Source organism: Peromyscus leucopus, chromosome 17 (assembly GCF_004664715.2).
Source record: "Peromyscus leucopus breed LL Stock chromosome 17, UCI_PerLeu_2.1, whole genome shotgun sequence".
NCBI classification, from domain to species: domain Eukaryota; kingdom Metazoa; phylum Chordata; class Mammalia; order Rodentia; family Cricetidae; genus Peromyscus; species Peromyscus leucopus.
In genome coordinates this window covers 12,576,353-12,593,855 of record NC_051077.1, presented here as the reverse complement: position 1 = coordinate 12,593,855, position 17,503 = coordinate 12,576,353, and the positions used below count along the sequence as shown (strand labels likewise).

Below are 17,503 nucleotides of genomic sequence, written 5' to 3'. Positions count from 1 at the left end.
ACCAGCGCGGCGACGGGGGGTGGTGGTGGTGGTGGTGGTGGTGGCGGCAGCGCGCTTCCGATCGGCAGCGGTCGCCCCCGCGCGCCGATCCAGTAGTTCGGTCCGAGGGGGCGGCTCCAGGGGCGCGGCTCCGCGGCGGCCGGGGCTGCTGGAGGCGGGAGGGGACCCCGGAGCCAAGCGGTGCAGAGAGAGAGAGGAGGAGGAGGAGAGAGAGGGGGAGATAGAGGGAGGGAGGGAAAGGAGAGGCGGGTGGGCGGGGGCGCGCGGGGGCGAGCGGGCGGCGCGGCGCGGCGCGGGGGCGAGCGGCGCTGCGGGCCGTGGGAGGAAGCGCTGCGCCCGGCCCGACGGCGCTCGTTGGAGCCACATCCGCGGGTCGCCGGCGACGCTGCCGGCGCCTGTCACGGGGGCCCCACCATCTTGAAGGAAGGAGGCCGCCGTTTCCCACCGCAGGGGCGGGCGGCCGCGCTCATGGCGTTCAGCCCCTGGCAGATCCTGTCGCCCGTGCAGTGGGCCAAGTGGACGTGGTCCGCGGTCCGCGGCGCGGGCGCCGGGGAGGAAGAAGCCGGGGGTCCCGAGGGCGACCCCGAGGAGGAGGAGGACTCGCAAGCCGAGACCAAATCCCTGAGTTTCAGGCAAGTACCCCGCATCCCAGCCGAGATGCCGGCGCGCGCCGTCCTCCCCGACCCCGCGGGTCCTGCTGCTGTGTGCGCGCCACCGTATGTGTGTGTGTGTGTGTGGGGGGGTCCCCGGGTCCCCCCGCTGTGCCACCCGAAAGTTCGGGCGTGTTGCGTCTGCCCAGTGTGCTTTCCGTCCCCTGTCTTGGCTTGTGAGCTTTCTGAACCCAGCCCCGCATCCGCAGTCTCCGCACCCGGTGCGCCGGGGTCGCTTTCCCTAAGCGTCGACACCCCGGCTCCCGACACTGTCACACCGGGTAGTGTCAGTGGATGAGGCCAGGTGGGATTTGTAGCTTTTTTTTCCCCACTACGGTGGGCAGGAAATCGCTCCCCCGCCCTGCTCGGCCCCGCAGTGTCCTAAAATGCAGCCGTGGTAAAAAGAGGAATCGCATGATGACAGGCCCCTGGCAGCTGGTGAGAAATGGTGGTCTCTGCTGAGCTGTCTGTCACACGTGTGATTGTGGAAGGCAGGTGACGGCATTTGCAGCCTCGAGTGACTTTCAGACAGGTAGAGGCCTACCAAGGAGCAGGGCATGAAAGAATTGGCTTAGTTTGGGGGGGTGGGGTGGTATTAATGTTTTAAGCCCCTGGAAAAGGGGTCTATTAAAAGGAAAAGAGTCGATTGGAAAACCTGCCCCCCCACCCCCCTTTCGGGTGTGAAAGGCAAAGATGACCTCAAAAATAAGTGGTCCCGGTGAGAAGCTCCAGAGGACGGAAGAGATTTCGGGGAGCGAGGATGCTGGCTGGGCATCCGCTGAAAAACTGCTGCAGCCTCTCTCAGCCGGGTTGAGGATTGATTGGTTGGTTGCAAAGTTAGACCGAGGTGCTGGACCCCCGCACCTCTGTGAAAAAGTGCATTTTTAAAGGCAGTTGGAAATACCGTTGACTGTGGTAATGCCTCATTTTTCCCCCTTGGCAGCTCGGATTCTGAAGGTAATTTTGAGACTCCTGAAGCTGAAACTCCAATCAGATCGCCTCTCAAGGAGTCTTGTGATTCACCACTAGGATTGACAGAACCTGAGGCCAAAACCCAAGGTAATACAACTTTAAATTTCTACCTCTTTGGTTTTAACTTAAAAAAGGAAAATGGGGGGGGGCATACAAAGGGGTGTGTGTGTACCTCGAGCACCACTTGAGAGAAGTTAGGTTGTCTCCTTGTTGATTTGGAAGGCCCTTGCCTTTTGTTTTGTGAAATAAACGCTTTGGTCATTTGATGATCCAAAGCTTTCTTCATTCTCTGAAGAGAGATTGTGAATTTGGAGTATGAGATTATTGATACTCTCAACCAGTTAGAAATTCCTTCTCAACCCCGAATAAGTAAAGACTGAGTTGCAGCGGTAACTGGTCGGGTTATGTTTAGGTCTGGCTTCACAGATCCCACAGTCTAGTTGTTTTTCCTACAAGGGCGTGGCTAGACACAAAATTATAGGTAAGAGTTGATTGTTGAGTTAGGAATCTTAAGCAGTTTCAAAATTCCTTGCCTTGCCTTTCCTTTACTGAAGACCGGTGGGGAGCCCTTCAGTCTAACCAAGAAAATCTGGTACACATAACTCTTTTCTGTACCCCCCAGAGCCCAACCTCAGACATGGCCTTTAATTCTAGATGCTTCTGGCCCACTAAATTAATGGCAATCTTTTTTTGTCGATTTTTTTTTTTTTTTTTTTTTTTTTTTTTTTTTGGATAGCTTAGGCTGGCCTTGAAGCTCACTGTGTAGTTGAATATAACCTTGGACTGGTCCTGCTATCTTCAGCTGCTGGAATGATAGGCCCGTACCACCCGGCTCGGTTTATTGTTACATAGTTTTGAACAAAATTTCACTTGTTCTAATAGGAATTAATTTGTTCCTTCAGTAAATAGAGGCACTGTGATACAGAAGTTGAATTCCTGATCTCGCTAAGCAACATTTTGGAGGGAGGTGAACCTTTTAAGGGTTAAAAGCAAGATATATCTGTCTGTTGGGGTGTGTTAAGTTCTGTGGAGAACAGGGGTGGGTGGGTAGGGGCCATGGCCTATGGGCCTGGTCAGTAAATGCTGGACGTTAGTTTAGGGGAAATTGGTGGAGAAGGCAGCTTGAACAGACTCCTAAAAGGGGAGAATTGAGGGGACAAAACTTGTGTATTTTTTGCGGGGGAGAAGAACCCTTTCTGCAGAGGAGGAGCCCATAAGCAGTGAGCATACCCCAGGGTGTGGAGAATCATGCCTTCTGAAGGAGCAGCCCCAGAGGCCAGTGTTGCCCAAGTGGAATGACTAGTCATTGGAGCTGACGTCAGCAAGGTGAGAGGCAGGCCAGGCAATGTTAATGATGATTAGGTTTTCTGAGTGAGATAGAAAATGGCTTGGAGGTCATCTGAAGAAAATACCATAGGCTGAGTGCCTCAACACAAGTTTAATCTCATAGTTCCCGGGAACTGATCAAAATGGGACTGGAGAAAAACTCCTTTCTTGTCTGTTCCAACTTCCTGCTGCTGGTCAACAGTCCTTGGGCTGTTGGGCTTGCAGCAGCCTAATTCCTTTTGGCCTTATCATATGGTGGGTTTCCATGTAAGCGTGTCTTCACATGGTCATGCCATGAGGACTCCAGTCATTCAATATACAATGCTCTCTCCAATCTAGTGTTACCTCATTTTAACCTCGATGCACCTCCAAAGGTGCTATTTCCAAGTAAGGGCACATTTCTGGTAGATTATGTCTTTAAACATATCTTCTTGGGGACACAGTTCAACTCATTGTGACAAAGGCTTTGATTTCTTTTTTGTGAGACAGGGCCTCAGCTGTGTAGCCATGGCTAGCCTGGAACTTGCTGTGTAGACCAAGCTGGCTTTGAACTTAACAGAGATCCATTTGCCTCTGCATCCCTGGTACTGGGATTAAAGTTGTCAACCACTGCTTCAGGCATATGATCCCCACCCCCCCAACCCCCACCCCCCCACCCCTCAGAGCTGAGGACCGAACCCAGGGCCTTGCGCTTGCTAGGCAAGCGCTCTACCACTGAGCTAAATCCCCAATCCCCATATTTCTTAATTTAAAAAAAATTGTTTTTTTGCATTTATTATTTGGTGGTGGTAGGGGCACGTGCCACTGTGGTGTTTGGAGGACAACTCAGGAATTGGCTCTGTTCTTCCACCATGTTGGTTGTAGGGACTGAACTCAGGTCTCTGGTCAGGCGGAGCAGTAAACACTTCATCTTGCTGACCCAAGATATCGTTTATGAGATTAATAAAAGAGTCTCCCCGTGTAGCCCAGGCTGGCCTTGAACTCCGTGCCCCAGCCTCTCAAGTGCTGGGCCTGCCTTCCTTTTGGCAAGGCTGTTTGGCTGCTTTATGGAGGAGGGGCTCTGGGATGGATGTCCTTTGGAGGTGGCTTCTCCATCCCACTGGCTTGACCACCTGATCACCATGCGGGGGGTGGGGGGGGTGGGGGGGCGATGGAACAACTTTCAGTCCCCTATCTTGGAGTTGATCATGACTTCTTGGGCCCACAGGTGATGTAGCTTCGTGCTTCCTTCCTAGGCTGCCTGGGGAAGTCGAGTCACAGGACTTTGTAGAGGAGGTAGAGTTACTGGTGTATCGTCACCCTTTTTTTTTTTTGCAGTTTGTTTTTTTTGACTAGAAATTGTGATCTCCGTGCTGTGTGTACCCTGCGGAGTCTCACACAGCACCTTGAGCCAGCTCTGGGCTGGTCAGGACCGCTCGTTCCCATGGACTGATAGGGTGCCAAGGGGTGTGCGCAGTACTTCCTGTAAAGAAGATACTGCTGGCCTCCATAGCTTCCTTTCTCCTCTCAGAATTCTCTCAGGCAGATGGGGAGGGAGGCCTGGACGCCTGAAAGGGCTGTTTTTGTGGGCCTTCTCTTCACATTTAAATAAAGCCCACAGGACGTATGTTAAGTAGCTGTTTGAAAGCCTCTTGTAATTGTCCTCGGCTTGGGCAGCCTTTCCTCAACGGTCTGCCAGTCTGCTGTTCTGAATAATCTGCCGGGTTCTTTGGTAAATGAATAGAGGCTGGGATGGGCCCCGCCCCTCTGTACCCCCCCAGCCACAGACACTCAGTTGTTTGGGCCTTCCTGTTCCAGCGGCTCTCATACGCTTTTATTCTGTGTAAATGTTTTCTTCTTAGAGAGTCTCGGATCAGCAAAGTTCTCCGGGTGGTTCATGGCTTCGGAGTGTGACTGTAGGGGCGGAGAGTGGTGGTGTGTAGTCTGGGATCCGACCCTGCCTGCTATAAAATCCCCCAGTTTAAGGTCTTCAGACGGTGGGGCGACTCCTCAGACTGGTTAGTGTCTGGCCTCTTAAGGACCTCCTGGAGTCAGTCACTGGATTGTGACATGGAGTCAGTGTGGATTACCTTGGCACACATACAAAGTCGTCCCGAGAATACAATGGAAGCATAGGTCTCGCTGAAGATGGTTTCACTGAACAAAAGTTGTTCCTTTTTTTTTTTTTAATGATTTTTTAAAATTTTATGCGTGTTGGTGTTTTGCCTGCGTGTATGTCTATGTGAGGGTATTGGATCCCCCTGGAGTTACAGACAGCTGTGAGCTGCCATGTGGGTGCTGGGAATTGAACCTGGGTCCTCTGGAAGAGCAGTCAGTGCTCTTAACTGCCAAATTATTTTTGTTTGTTTGTTTTTGTTTTTTTGTGACAGGGTTTCTCTGTGTAGCTCTGGCTGTCTTGGGACTTGCTCTGTAGACCAGGCTGGCCTCGAACTCAGAGATCCACCTGCTTCTGCCTGAGCAAAACTTCTTAAGTCAGTTCATGGTGAAGTTTTAATTTCTTGGACTGGATGTTCCACTTTCATGTAAAATAGTTTTATTTGAATTTCTGTGGCTCCAAGACTTGGTTGGACAGCACAGACTGGGGGGAGGGGGGGGAAGGGGCTGTCTTCTCAGGACTGGTGATGAGCCAGGCTTCCTGGTGACCTGTCAATCTCACGTGTATAGATTAATGCCATACTCCTGCTCCATCCCCTGCTTCCTGATTCTTTACATTCCGAGAGAAAGACAGTTTTGCTTTTTATTGGAAACTGTTTTAAGAATGTATACAAATTTTGTAATGAGTCCTCTTAAGACGGTTTTATGCTAGCAATTAAATAGTAGGTCAGGTTGTGTTTTTTAAGACAGAAAAGAAGTTGGCTTCTGAATATGTAATAAACTCAAACTAACCGAAAGTATTTCTTGGAAATACCACACTGGCGGCCGTAAAGTTTCCACTGGTCGTTCTGCGTTTGCAGTTTGCTTTTCCTAACAAAAGGTGCTTGAGCTGGGTTCGCTTGCTTTGTTTGGAGACAGGGTCTCTTTGGATTAGCCTGAACTCCATAGGTAGCCATGCTTGACCTCAAACTTGAGAGTCTTATGCTTCTGCCTAAATGTGTGTGCTGCCATACCCAGCCATTTTAGCTGCTTAAAAAAATTATCATTATCGAGGGGAGAGGCACACATGCCAGAGAGAGAGAGAGAGAGAGAGAGAGAGTGTGTGTGTGTGTGTGTGTGTGTGTGTGTGTGTATGCATGTGTAGACGACCATACGTGGGTTCTAGGGATTGAATTGAACTCAGATCCCCAGACTCATAGCTGAGCATCTCATTAGCCAGTGAGCTACTTTAGTTCTTTATTGCTGGTGTTGATGTAAGAAATGCTTTTTTTTTTTGTTTTTGTTTTTTGAGACAGGGTTACCTCTGTGTAGCCCTGGCTGATCTGGAATTCACTCTGTAGGCCAGGCTAGCCTACCACCGCCCCAGTGAGAAATGCAAAATTATTCATTGACATAATTTTGGTATTTAGATCAGAAACACCAAGCCGTGCTCAAGGCCAAATTGGGTCACCTACCTTTTTTTTTTTTTGGCCCTCCAGGGATAGAAAGGATTTAAAATTTTTCAATGATTGAGCCAGAAGTCGGGGAGTCACACCTTTATTCCCAGCACTTGGGAGGCAGAGGCAGGTGGATCTCTGAGTTCAAGTCCAGCCTGGCCCACAAAGTGAGTTCCAGGACAGGAAAAAAAAAAAAAATTCCTCTCAAAAATTAAATGTTTGAAAAAAAATTGTAGTGATGCTGTTTGGGAATATAGCCATGCTCAAGTGGCTGGTTAGTGGTTGAGTACTTGGACCTGAGGTTGTAACCTCTATCCATACTTCTGCCGGGTTCAGAGAAGTGACCGGGGTGATGCCATGAAGAATAAAGAAGGTGGCTGAACTCGAATAACAAGTGAACAGTGTGTATCAATTTCCACCCGTGTGGGCCCATGGGGTCGGGAAAGGCTTCCTTACGGGAGGAAGGTTGCCTGACTCTGTCTCCTTTGGAGACAGTGCACTTGACTTGTCGCTAAAGGATTCAGAGAGTTAAAAAATAATAACATGTATTTGGAAAAGAAAATAAAGCATGGGAGAAATCATCTTGGAATCATCTAATAATACAAGTACCAACATAGACGTTTAAAAACAGATCTTATTTTAGTTTTTGATTATATGTCTGTGTGTGGGTTTGAGCATGCACGGCAGTGGCCCATGGATGCCAGATCTTTGGAGCTGGAATTACATGTGGTTGTGAGCCAAACACGGTTGGTTCTCTGCAAGAACATTACAGATTCTTTTTTTTTTTTTTTTTTTTTGAGACAGGGTTTCTCTGTGTAGCTTTGGAGCCTGTCCTGGAACTCACTCTGTAGCCCAGGCTGGCCTCGAACTCACAGAGATCCGCCAGCCTCTGCCTCCCCAGTGCTAGGATTAAAGGCATGTGCCACCACTGCCCAGTGCACATTACAGATTCTTAACCACCGAGGCCTCTCTGTCATCACCAACATAGACTTTACATATTCAGTATTTCTACTGTAATATTGGGTGCTGTGTATGAGCATATCAATATAAGGTATATTAATTGGATGTTTAAGACCTAAAATACAGATCTTGCTAAAATCTGAGCTCTAGACTTTTTATTCTAAAACTTTGAGCATATTTATAAGCAGATATTATGAAAATGTTTTTATTAGGTACATATTGAAGTGGTCTCTTCAAATCTACAAGTATGTTTTCTTTAGGGTTTAGTTGAATACTTTTTTTTTTTTAAAAAAAGATTTATTTATTATGCATACAAGTATTCTACCTGCATGTATGCAGGCAGGCCAGAAGAGGGCACCAGATCTCATTACAGATGGTTGTGAGCCACCATATGGTTGTTGGGAATTGAACTCAGGACCTCTGAAAGAGCAGTCAGTGTGCTCTTAACCTCTGAGCCATCTCCCCAGCCCCAGTTGACTATTTCTTTAACCACATCAAGAGATTGCTTTATTAGAAAGTTCTAGAAATAATGAGACTAATAAGGACTTTAAACATGACCTAGTCTGACAGCTTAACATGTGGCCTCATCTACCATGCCCCAGCTTAATGCTTTGATTTTTTGGTATGATTGGCTCTTTCACAGCTTAATTTAGTTTTTTTCCTGTGATTGTAGCCTAAGATGTTTAACGCTTGAAGATGTTAGCGGCATCCTGCATTTCTGTTTTTTCCCCTGGAGTGGGGAATGTTGGCTTCTTTGTTACAATGTAACGAGGTAGGGAGGAAGTATTTCCCCTCCGTATGGCACTCCACCCAAGACACTGTTTTGTGTTAGGAAAGCTGTTTTTTCACAACACAGAACAGTGTCTGATATGATAAAGAGCACCAGGGCAGAAGAACTATCATGCCTGCACGAAGTGAAGATTTTAGTGACTTTCAAATCACTCTTTTTAGATGTAGCAAAGTCAAGGCCTTTGTTTGTTTCAGTTTTTTTTGTTTTTCAAGACAGGGTTTCTCTGTGTAGCCCTGACTGTCCTGAAACTCGCTCTGTAGCCCAGGCTGGTCTCGAACTCACAGAGATCTGCCTGCCTCTGCCTCCCGAGTACTAGGACTAAAGGGGTGCGCCACCCACGCCCAGCTACAAGGCCTTCTGAAGTATTCTAAGTATTCTAACTCCTTCCTGAGTTGCATCCCTCCCTTATCACCCAGCATATTTACCCTGATACTCATTTTCTCTGATAATTTCTGTGGCAGAGGCATTTTCTTCCTATGGAGTTGGGGGTAATCCTAAATGCCCCTATGGGAACAATGGGTATGGTCTAAAGGCAAGCTCCAGCGATGCCCAAAAGAGTTGGGGTAGTGGACATAAAGTTTAAATCAGGCATGGTGGTGAGCCAACAGTTCTCCGGGTACTTAGGAGCTGGAGGCAGGAGAGTCAGGAGTTCAAGGTCATCTTTGGCTGCACAGTAAGTTCAAGACCAGACTGGGTTATATGAAACACCTTTCTCAAAGAAAACCAGAAACCAATCAAGCAGTGATGGCGCATGCCTTTAATCCCAGCACTCAGGAGGCAGAGGTGGGAGAGATCTCTGAGTTCGAGGCCAGCCTGGTCTACAGAGCAAGTTCCAGGACAGCCAGAGCTACACAGAGAAACCTGTCTCGAAAGACAGGAAAACAAAGAAAGCCAGAAAAGCCATTGTAATCTCTCCAAAGCAGCAGTCTTATCTACAGGCAGTCTTGGGGTGTGACTGTCTTCGCATAATCTCCAGAACCCACTGTAGTGTGGGGGAGTCCGTCATTTGTCCATCGAGCAATCTATCTTCCTGGAGCTTTGATAACCAAGGTTGCTAACTATGCCTGTGACTGTAAGGGTTGACTGTAGAAGGGCCCCGATGCTTTTGAGTTGAAGATCTCGGCCCCTGCTTTGTAAGCACCAGCCCTAGGGTTTGCTCTTCTTGCTGGCAAACTCATTGGGGATTGCTGATAGCGTGGGTCTCTTGCTGCTTCACAAGGGCAAGTGTGCCTGGCTGCCCCGAGGGGCAGGCGGATAGTCCTGACATCTCAACTACAGAACTGCATCCTTGGCCCCTACGATCTCTCCTCTTCATTCCGTTTGCTTTTGCAGCTGAGTCACCGTGGAGCCCAGGCTGGCCTCCAGCTCCTGGCTCTCCCGCTCAGCCTCTCCATGCTGTAGTTGAAGGTAGTGACCACGAGAGCTGGTCCAGCAGCCTCTTTTCTGGAGCACAGCTGGGAAAGGAATAGTGCGCATGCTTCTCAGTTCCCACTACGGGATGCTCACCTAACCTGCTTTCTTGTTCAGCCGCGTTTGCGTATTGGGTGTTTTAGATGCAAGTGTTTTTTGTCTAGAGCATTTCTGTTATAGCAGTGATGCTGAGGTAGGATATGATTTCTGTTTCAAAAAGTGAGACATCAGGACCAGAGCCTTGACCACGCTTGGGCTTAACTTCAGCTGTTAAGATGGGAAATCTGGGCCTGCTAGGGCGGGGTGGCTCAGTGGGTGGAGGTACTTGCCATCAAGCCTCATGGCTTGACTGATACCTGGAGCCCACCTGGCAAAAGGAGAGAATCATCTCATGTGCCCCGCCCATACACACACACCACACACACACACACACACACACACACACACACAGTAAATTGGTGTAAAGTTTTTTTTTTTTTTTTTTTAGAAAAATTAAAATCCTGCTGGGCATTGGTGGTGCAAGCCTTTAATCCCAGCACTCGGGAGACAGAGGCAGGCGGATCTCTGTGAGTTCAAGGCCAGCCTGGTCTACAGAGTGAGATCCAGGACAGGCTCCAAAAGCTATGCAGAGAAACCCTGTCTCGAATAACCAAAAAAAAAAAAAAGAAAGAAAGAAAAAAAAAAAGGAATATGTAAAATCCATTAATAGTCTAACTCTCAGGAGGTTGAGACAGGAGGGTCAGCACAACTTTGAGACCAACCTGACCTACATAGCGCTAGACCCTGAGTTCAGTCTCCATTCCTACAGGGCAGGGGAGGAGGGAGGACTTGCACATCCAGAGCTCCGTGAAATGTGTTTCACAGTTTTCCCCTCCAGGGAGTTGGTGGCTCCCCCTGTGCGGTGTTTGGGAAGGCTAAGGGGAAAGAAAGGCCTTCAAACGCTGCCAGAACAGGGTGTGTGCTGGGGAAAGCACCCTCCTGAGTGACAGCTAAAATGTCTCCAGGAGATCGGTCTTCCTGTGCCTGTGAACTTGGCGTGCGTGCACGTCCATATGCGTGTGGCTGTACATTGTAGTTTGGGTTTCGAACAGCAGATGTTTACTGCACAATTTAGACACAACTAGCAGGAGCAAAAGTCGTCTTTGGGTAAGCGCGACAGTTGTACAGGAAACATTTAATTTTCTGGATAATTAGCTTCAGCTCCTGTGTGGTGGTGGCTCATGCCTTTATTCCCAGTGCTGGAGAGGCAGAGGCAGGAGGATCTCTTGAGTTTGAGGCCAGCCTGGGCTACAGAGTGAGTGCCAGGGATACATAGAGAGACCTCGTCTCTACACAAATAAGTAAAAATAACAACAGTATCAGCTCTTTGATGAGGAAAACGTAGGAAGGGCTTGGTTTCTCTTCTCCCTGAGTCTTGTCTGGTGAGGAAAGGGGTTATGGAAAGGCACACAGCCTCCTGGGACTCTGTGCCTATTCTAGGTAGAGAGATAAGGGTTGTTTTGTTTGTTTGTTTTGTTTTGTTTTTTAAATAATTTATTTAAATTTGTCTTATGTGCATTGGTGTGGGATCCCCTGGAACCGGAGTTACAGACAGTTGTGAGCTGCCATGTGGGTGCTGGGAATTGAACCCAGGTCCTCTGGAAGAGCTGCCAGTGCTCTTAACCTCTGAGCCATCTCTCCAGCTTCGTTCTTACATCTTAAATTAACCCATTTCTATAAATCTGTACCTTGCCACGTGGCTCGTGGCTTACCAGTATCTTACATGTTGGTACTCATGGCGGCGGCTGGCAGCATCTCCTGACTCAGCCTTTCTGTTTCCAGAATTCTCTTCTCTGCTTGTCCTGCCTATGCTTCCTGCCTGGCTACTGGCCAATCCGCATTTTATTTACACAGAGCCATATCCACAGCAGCAGCTGGCCTCACCTCCCCAGACTGACTGGGCCACTAGCGAGCAAGGCAGAAACCTCAGAAGTCACAGTTACTTCCACAGAACCCTTTTGTTGGCACAGGTTAGCCCAGTGGTATGCCAGGAGGTGAGGGCTCATTGGGCGCTCCGTGCTGGAGCTGGTCACCACAAGCTTCGTAGGTGGCCAGCGGGTGTGATTCCCGGATCCACCAACTTCCCCCAGTTTCCTTCCCTTAAGGTCTCTTGTGCAGCTTTCCTGGGTCCAGACAGGGTGGCCGTCCTGCTCTGGGAGTGTCTCATGTGCTCACTGTCTGGGGACGGGGGTCCTCTTGCTAAACATTCCTTTCTCTTTTTATCACGAGCCTCAGCTGCTTCCCAGCGGTGTGGGTGGTTACTGCTTTCCGAGAGAAGCAGTTGGTATTTTGAGTTCTGCAGTCATTATTTCTGAAGAGATTGCACATGATGGCTGTTTGGCAGCAATGGCTTGAAGTTCCACACTTTCGGGCCTCCTCACTGCAAACCCGTCCGTTCGCACGTGTCTTCCTGCTGGGGTAGTGCAGCCCTGGGCCCAGGGCTTCCCGACTTCTGTCTGTGGTAGAGGATTTCTGCTCCGCTCGAAATGTGGCCTCAGATAGATCCAGATGGCTCCAGAACCGATGGGCCCCGCATTATTGAGAGGATCAGTTGTTGGTCTTGGCTTCTCTGGAGAAGGCTTTGACTTGCTGGTAGACAGACGCTTCCTGGTTAGCCCTCTTCGTCGGTTCCTTAGAGTATGGCCTTCAGAGGGTAGAATTTGGATCTCTTGATTTGAGTGGATTGTGCTGGGGGCGGAACCCAGGGACTCTGCATACTAAATGATCTTCCATTGAATCCCATTCCATCCCCACCCCTACCCCCACACCTGTTCTCTTGGGTCTCTTTTTCAATGAAATAGCATAAAATGCTGTTTTGTAAACTTGAAATGAGTTCTTTAACATTGAAAATGCACCAGTTTTATTTTTTACTTGTAAAACTTTAGGCTGTGTGTGCACACTGAGGGGTGTGTGGTGTGTGTGTATTTTGAAACAGGTTCTTTCTGTGTTGCCCAGGCTGTTCTCAGACTTGGGATCATCCCACCTGAGCCTCCTGGGTGCTGGGGTTCTCCTCAGCAGGTGCCACCATGCTGCCTCTGTTAGAATTTAAAAGTTACCTCAGAATGGCATGGTAGCGGGTGCCCTGTCTCCAAATGAAAATAAAACACCAAAGAGCTAAACTTGCCCTCCCTGAGCTCTGTGGTAGTAAATATTTTTCAGTTTCAGAGGTGACTGGGAAGGGTTAGAACAGTCGGCCTGTTCTGGGTAGATGAGTTAGTGTTGGTGTTCCGCCTTAGACATCCGCATGGTCTGGTGACCCTAAGGAGACCTTCTGCCTTGACGGACCAATCCCTCCCCATGCTTCCAGGTGGCCTGGGCCCAAGGGTTGTCAGAGGAATGTGAAACTGCATAGTCCTCCACCCGCTGGAAAAGACCTTCATGGTCATTCAGTCCCTGGACAATGCATGGCTTCTCGTTCTCCCTTTGAAGGCCCATGGCCTTGGCTTTTGTGATTTTTGTTTGTTTGTTTGGTTTTTTGGTTTTTCAAGACAGGGTTTCTCTGTGTAGCTTTGCACCTTTCCTGGAACTCACTCTGTAGACCAGGCTGGCCTTGAACTCACAGAGATCCGCCTGCCTCTGCCTCCCGAGTGCTGGGATTAAAAGCATGTGCCACTGCTGCCTGGCTGTTTGTTTTTTTTTTAATTTGACAAAAGCCACAGTTATTTTGGAAGAGGGGATGTCAATTGAGAACATACATAGAATAGATTGCAACTTAGAGAAATCAGAGCCCCTAGAAACCCAGACAGAAAGTTCGAGGTAAAACCCCCCTCTCTCAAGTTTTGGACACTTGTCAGAAATGCTAACGTGGGCCTCATTACCATTCTCCTCAGGTTAGACTACCGGAGCAGAAGAGGGGTGCTGCCTCCTGGAGCCAGATTTTCTCCTGACACCCTCGATTTCTGCCCCGGAGGGGAGGGCAGGATGCCAGGCTAGCGCAGAGTGGGGGCCCTGTGGGGCCTCCAGAAGGAGATGGGGCAAACGAAGATGAAATGTCAGTCCTGACACAGCTGTTAGTGTGCAGCTGAGTGGCCTCCCGGCCTACTGTGTAAATCCTCCTTTCTCCATATGAAAAAGATCCCCCGGCCGGCCGGGCAGTGGCCCTGGGCATCAGCTCCGCTGGAGCACTGGGTTCTCAGATGGGTAGGGTAAGGGGCTTTAGGGAGTGAAGGCCCCCGTGGAGGGCAGCAGTCTGAGGAGACATTAGTTGGCTCATTTCCCAGACCTCTTGGCCTTGGCTCCTGTGTTGGTTAGGTTTGTGAACTTGACATAAGCCGGCCACCTAGGAGGAGAGGACATGAGCTGAGGGAATGCCGCACCCCTCAGCCCAGCCTGTCGACAGGCATCTTCTTGATGGGTGATTGATGTGGGTGGCGCCATCCCCGGGCAGGTGGTTCTTCTTAGTATAAGAAAAGCAGGCTGAGCGAGCGGGCCCTGAAGAGCAAACCAGAAAGCCGATGTCCCCTCCCCCCTTTCTCTTAATTAAATGTATACTGACCTATTTATTAAACTCCAACTCAGCTTTACAAAATCGAATTACAAACCGTAGCCCAAGTTAGGCGGCAGGATTGTGAGTTGGAGGCCAGTGTGGGCTGTGTAGTGTATATTACCCTATACGTTATGTTCTGTATCGTCCCCAGAAAGCCAAGTAAAGCCCCTGGACCGATGGCTGCTGTTTCTAGGCTGTTTCACATGCATGGTTATTCCTGTTGGCGAGGGAAGGAGTGACGTCATTTTCACGTCTCTGTAAATAGAACTCAACTAGCACATGTGGGCTTCCTCAAGAAGGACGTACAATCCAAAAGTGGCAGTGCGATCTGCCACCTCAAGTGTGGGTCCCCGCAAGCGACACACGAGAGATCGTTTAGGACATTCTCTGAAGTGTGAATCTGCTGCACAGTCCTCTCACCCTTCTCCCATAGGACCGGAGCCATTTTAGCTTTGTTGAGTGCTTTCTTATTTATTACATATACAGTGTTCTGTCTGCATGTATCCCTGCAGGCCAGAAGAGGCACAGATTCTTACAGATGGTTGGGAGTGGTGCTGGAATGGACCCTGGAGAGCCAGTGCTTTCTGAGCCATCTCTCCAGCCCTGGTGCTTCGATGGTGCCGGAAAGCTCGTGTGAAGATCCGAGTTCGATCCCCAGACCACGCTGGGCAGGGGGGTGTGCCCTTCAGGGAGGGGTTCAGAGACCGAAGGCTTCCTCGATGGTCCCTCTATGGTCAGTCTAGCCTGACGGGAGCTCCAGGCCAATGAGAGAGCCTGTCTCAAAGGAAGGAGACGGCATTCCTGAGGGTGATACCCAAGGCTGCCCTCCAGCCTCTGCAGATAGATACACCTGAACACGTGCACACACATATGCAGACATTTTAAAAAAGGTGTGTGCAACTAAATGGTCTAAAAAAAGATTTCTTTTTATTTTATTAGGTTTTATTTGTTTGTTTGTTTTGTTGTAGAGGCAGGGTCTCACCCTAGCTGGCCTGGAACTCAGTATTTAAAGGAGCTGGCCTTGAACTCATAGAGATCCGCCTGCCTCTGCCTCCTGAGTGCTGGGGTTAAAGTTGGCTTTATTTTTATTTTGTGTACGAGTGTTGGCCTATGTGTACATATGTGCATGATGTGCATGCCTTACACCCTGGGAGGTCAGTAGAGGGTGTCAGATCCCCTGGAACTGGAGCTATAGATGAGTCTTCTGTAAGATCTCAACAGTTAAGAGTTCTCCTAACCATTGAGAGTGCTCCCTCTACCCCCTGCCATACCGCTTTCAAAGTTCAACAGCTGTCCTAGCAAATGCCAAATACTTCACTGCCTTGTAGGTGAGGCTGGCCTTGAACTCCTGAGTCTCCGGCCTCTGCCTCCCAAGGGCTGGGGTTACCTGCCTGAGCCACTGTGCCGACTTTACTTCTGTGTTTTCTTTGGACGGTTTGAGCTCATCGGTTCAGGTCCGTGGTCTGTTTTCAGTTAACTTTGGTGTTTGGATGAGGAAGTGGTCCGGCTTCATGGTTTCACACAGGGCTGTTTCCTGAGGCCGTCTTTGTCCCCACGAACAGGTGCTGCACCCTCGGGTCAGTGCCTCACTAGGTCTTTTTAGTCTCTGACTCTCTGTTTCTAGCTGCACCCAGGGCTGTGACTTCCTTTCATCTCTGAGCTGCTGAGCTTGGTCCAGTCCCTGAAAGTCTGTTCTGTCTTGGAGGCCACGCCTCCTAAGGGAACCACGCCTCCTAAGGGAACTCCCACCTTTGTCCAGCTTGTTCCTCTTCTGCTTTTGTTTTTAATCATGGTCTGATTGAAGCAAGAGCCTTACCACTGAACTACCCTGTGTCTGTGATATAAAGGACCTTTAAGATCCGCATGCACGTTCAGGCAGGCAGGATGGCTCAGTGCATAAAGTGACCAGAGTCCTGCAGTGGTGTGTGCCTCCACTCAAACTAAATCAGTACATACATAAGTGTGTGTGTGTGTGTGTGTGTGTGTGTGTGTGTGTGTGTGTGAGAGAGAGAGAGAGAGAGAGAGAGAGAGAGAGAGAGAGAGAGAGGTGTGTGTGTGTGTGTGTTTAAAAGAAATGTCTTTCAAACACAGATTTCTATAATGCCTCTAGATATGTCTTTGTTTCTGCTGGGTGTGAAAATTAAAAAGGAAGTAGTTTATTCAGAAAAGGAAGTTGGTACTTCAGGAAGCCTAGCAGTCCAGTGAGGGTTGTGTGATTTTCTGTGTAAAAACACGAGGACTCTGAGCTGGTGGCCAGAAAAGGTGGTTGACATTTTCCTCACAGTTGCAAAGAACTTGGAGGTGGTTGTGTGTCCTCACCTGGATCATAGCCTTGGTTCTGTGCCTGTGTCTAGTAGACTGTGTTGCGTATTATTGGGCTGTGTGGCGGGTGGGTGCACCATGTCAGGAACACATCCAGTAATTTGATTTTGCACTTTGAACTAGTAACAGAGTACTGGGCGGGATAATGAGAGGGGCGTGAGCTCCTTACCTGCAATGTAGGAGGCAGAGAGAGCTGACTGGGCCTGGAGTGAGATCAAGGCCACACCTCCTAATCCTTCCCAAACAGTTCCACTAACTGGCAACCTAGCATTCAAATGTATAAGGCTATGGGGCCCATTCTCCTTCAAACCACCATACTACCCTTGACTTTGGGGTCATTTTAGAGTGAAGTAAAGGTTGCTTTGCTACAAAATAGCCTATTAATTGAGATGGCTAGAGAGATCATACGGCTTTTATTAAAAAGGGTTGTCCCTCAGTTCCAGTACCCTAGGTGCTCACTCCTCTGTATAAAATGAAATGTGCTGCCTCTGCGCATCCTCCCACATGCTTGTAAGCCACCTCCTGATTCCACATGGTACCTAACGCAGTGTAAATGTTGTGTCAGAAGTTGTTACTGTTGGGGGATCACGTCAAGACAAAAAGTCTGGACATATGTAATTTTTTTCTGAATATTTTTGCTCTGTAGTTTATTAAATCCACAGCTGTGGAACTCACGAACGTTTCTGGCTAGTTTATTGATGTTATTCTTAGTGTGCGGACTTACAAATTAGACTTTATCGTCACTATTTCTGTAGAGATGCCATCTGTACGAGGTTAGGTACTCGCAGTGGGGTGGGTCGGGAATGGACTCGGAGCTTTGGAGGATAAGGGAAGGGCAGGTGCACTAGTTTCTTATCACTGCTGTGGTAAAACCCTCACAAAAGCAGCTTAAGGGAGGAAGGACTTAGCCTGGCTCATAGTTCCAGGGAGATAGCCTGGGGTGGCAGGAAGGCCAGGTGGCAGAGCGGGACCGTGGTGGGACACATTGCTTCCCAGGAAGCAGAGGGATGGGGGGGGG

General features: G+C 49.1%; 1 protein-coding gene across 1 annotated transcript in view; it reads left to right on the top strand.

Annotated features, from left to right (window-relative positions):
• Positions 1 to 294: 294 nt before the first annotated feature.
• Tacc1 (transforming acidic coiled-coil containing protein 1) overlaps positions 295 to 17,503 on the top strand; it is a 59,499-nt gene continuing 42,290 nt past the window's right edge. The window contains 2 exon segments of the mRNA XM_028854843.2: positions 295 to 632; positions 1,594 to 1,709. Coding sequence (XP_028710676.1) covers positions 469 to 632; positions 1,594 to 1,709 — 280 coding nt within the window. The 5' untranslated portion in view covers positions 295 to 468.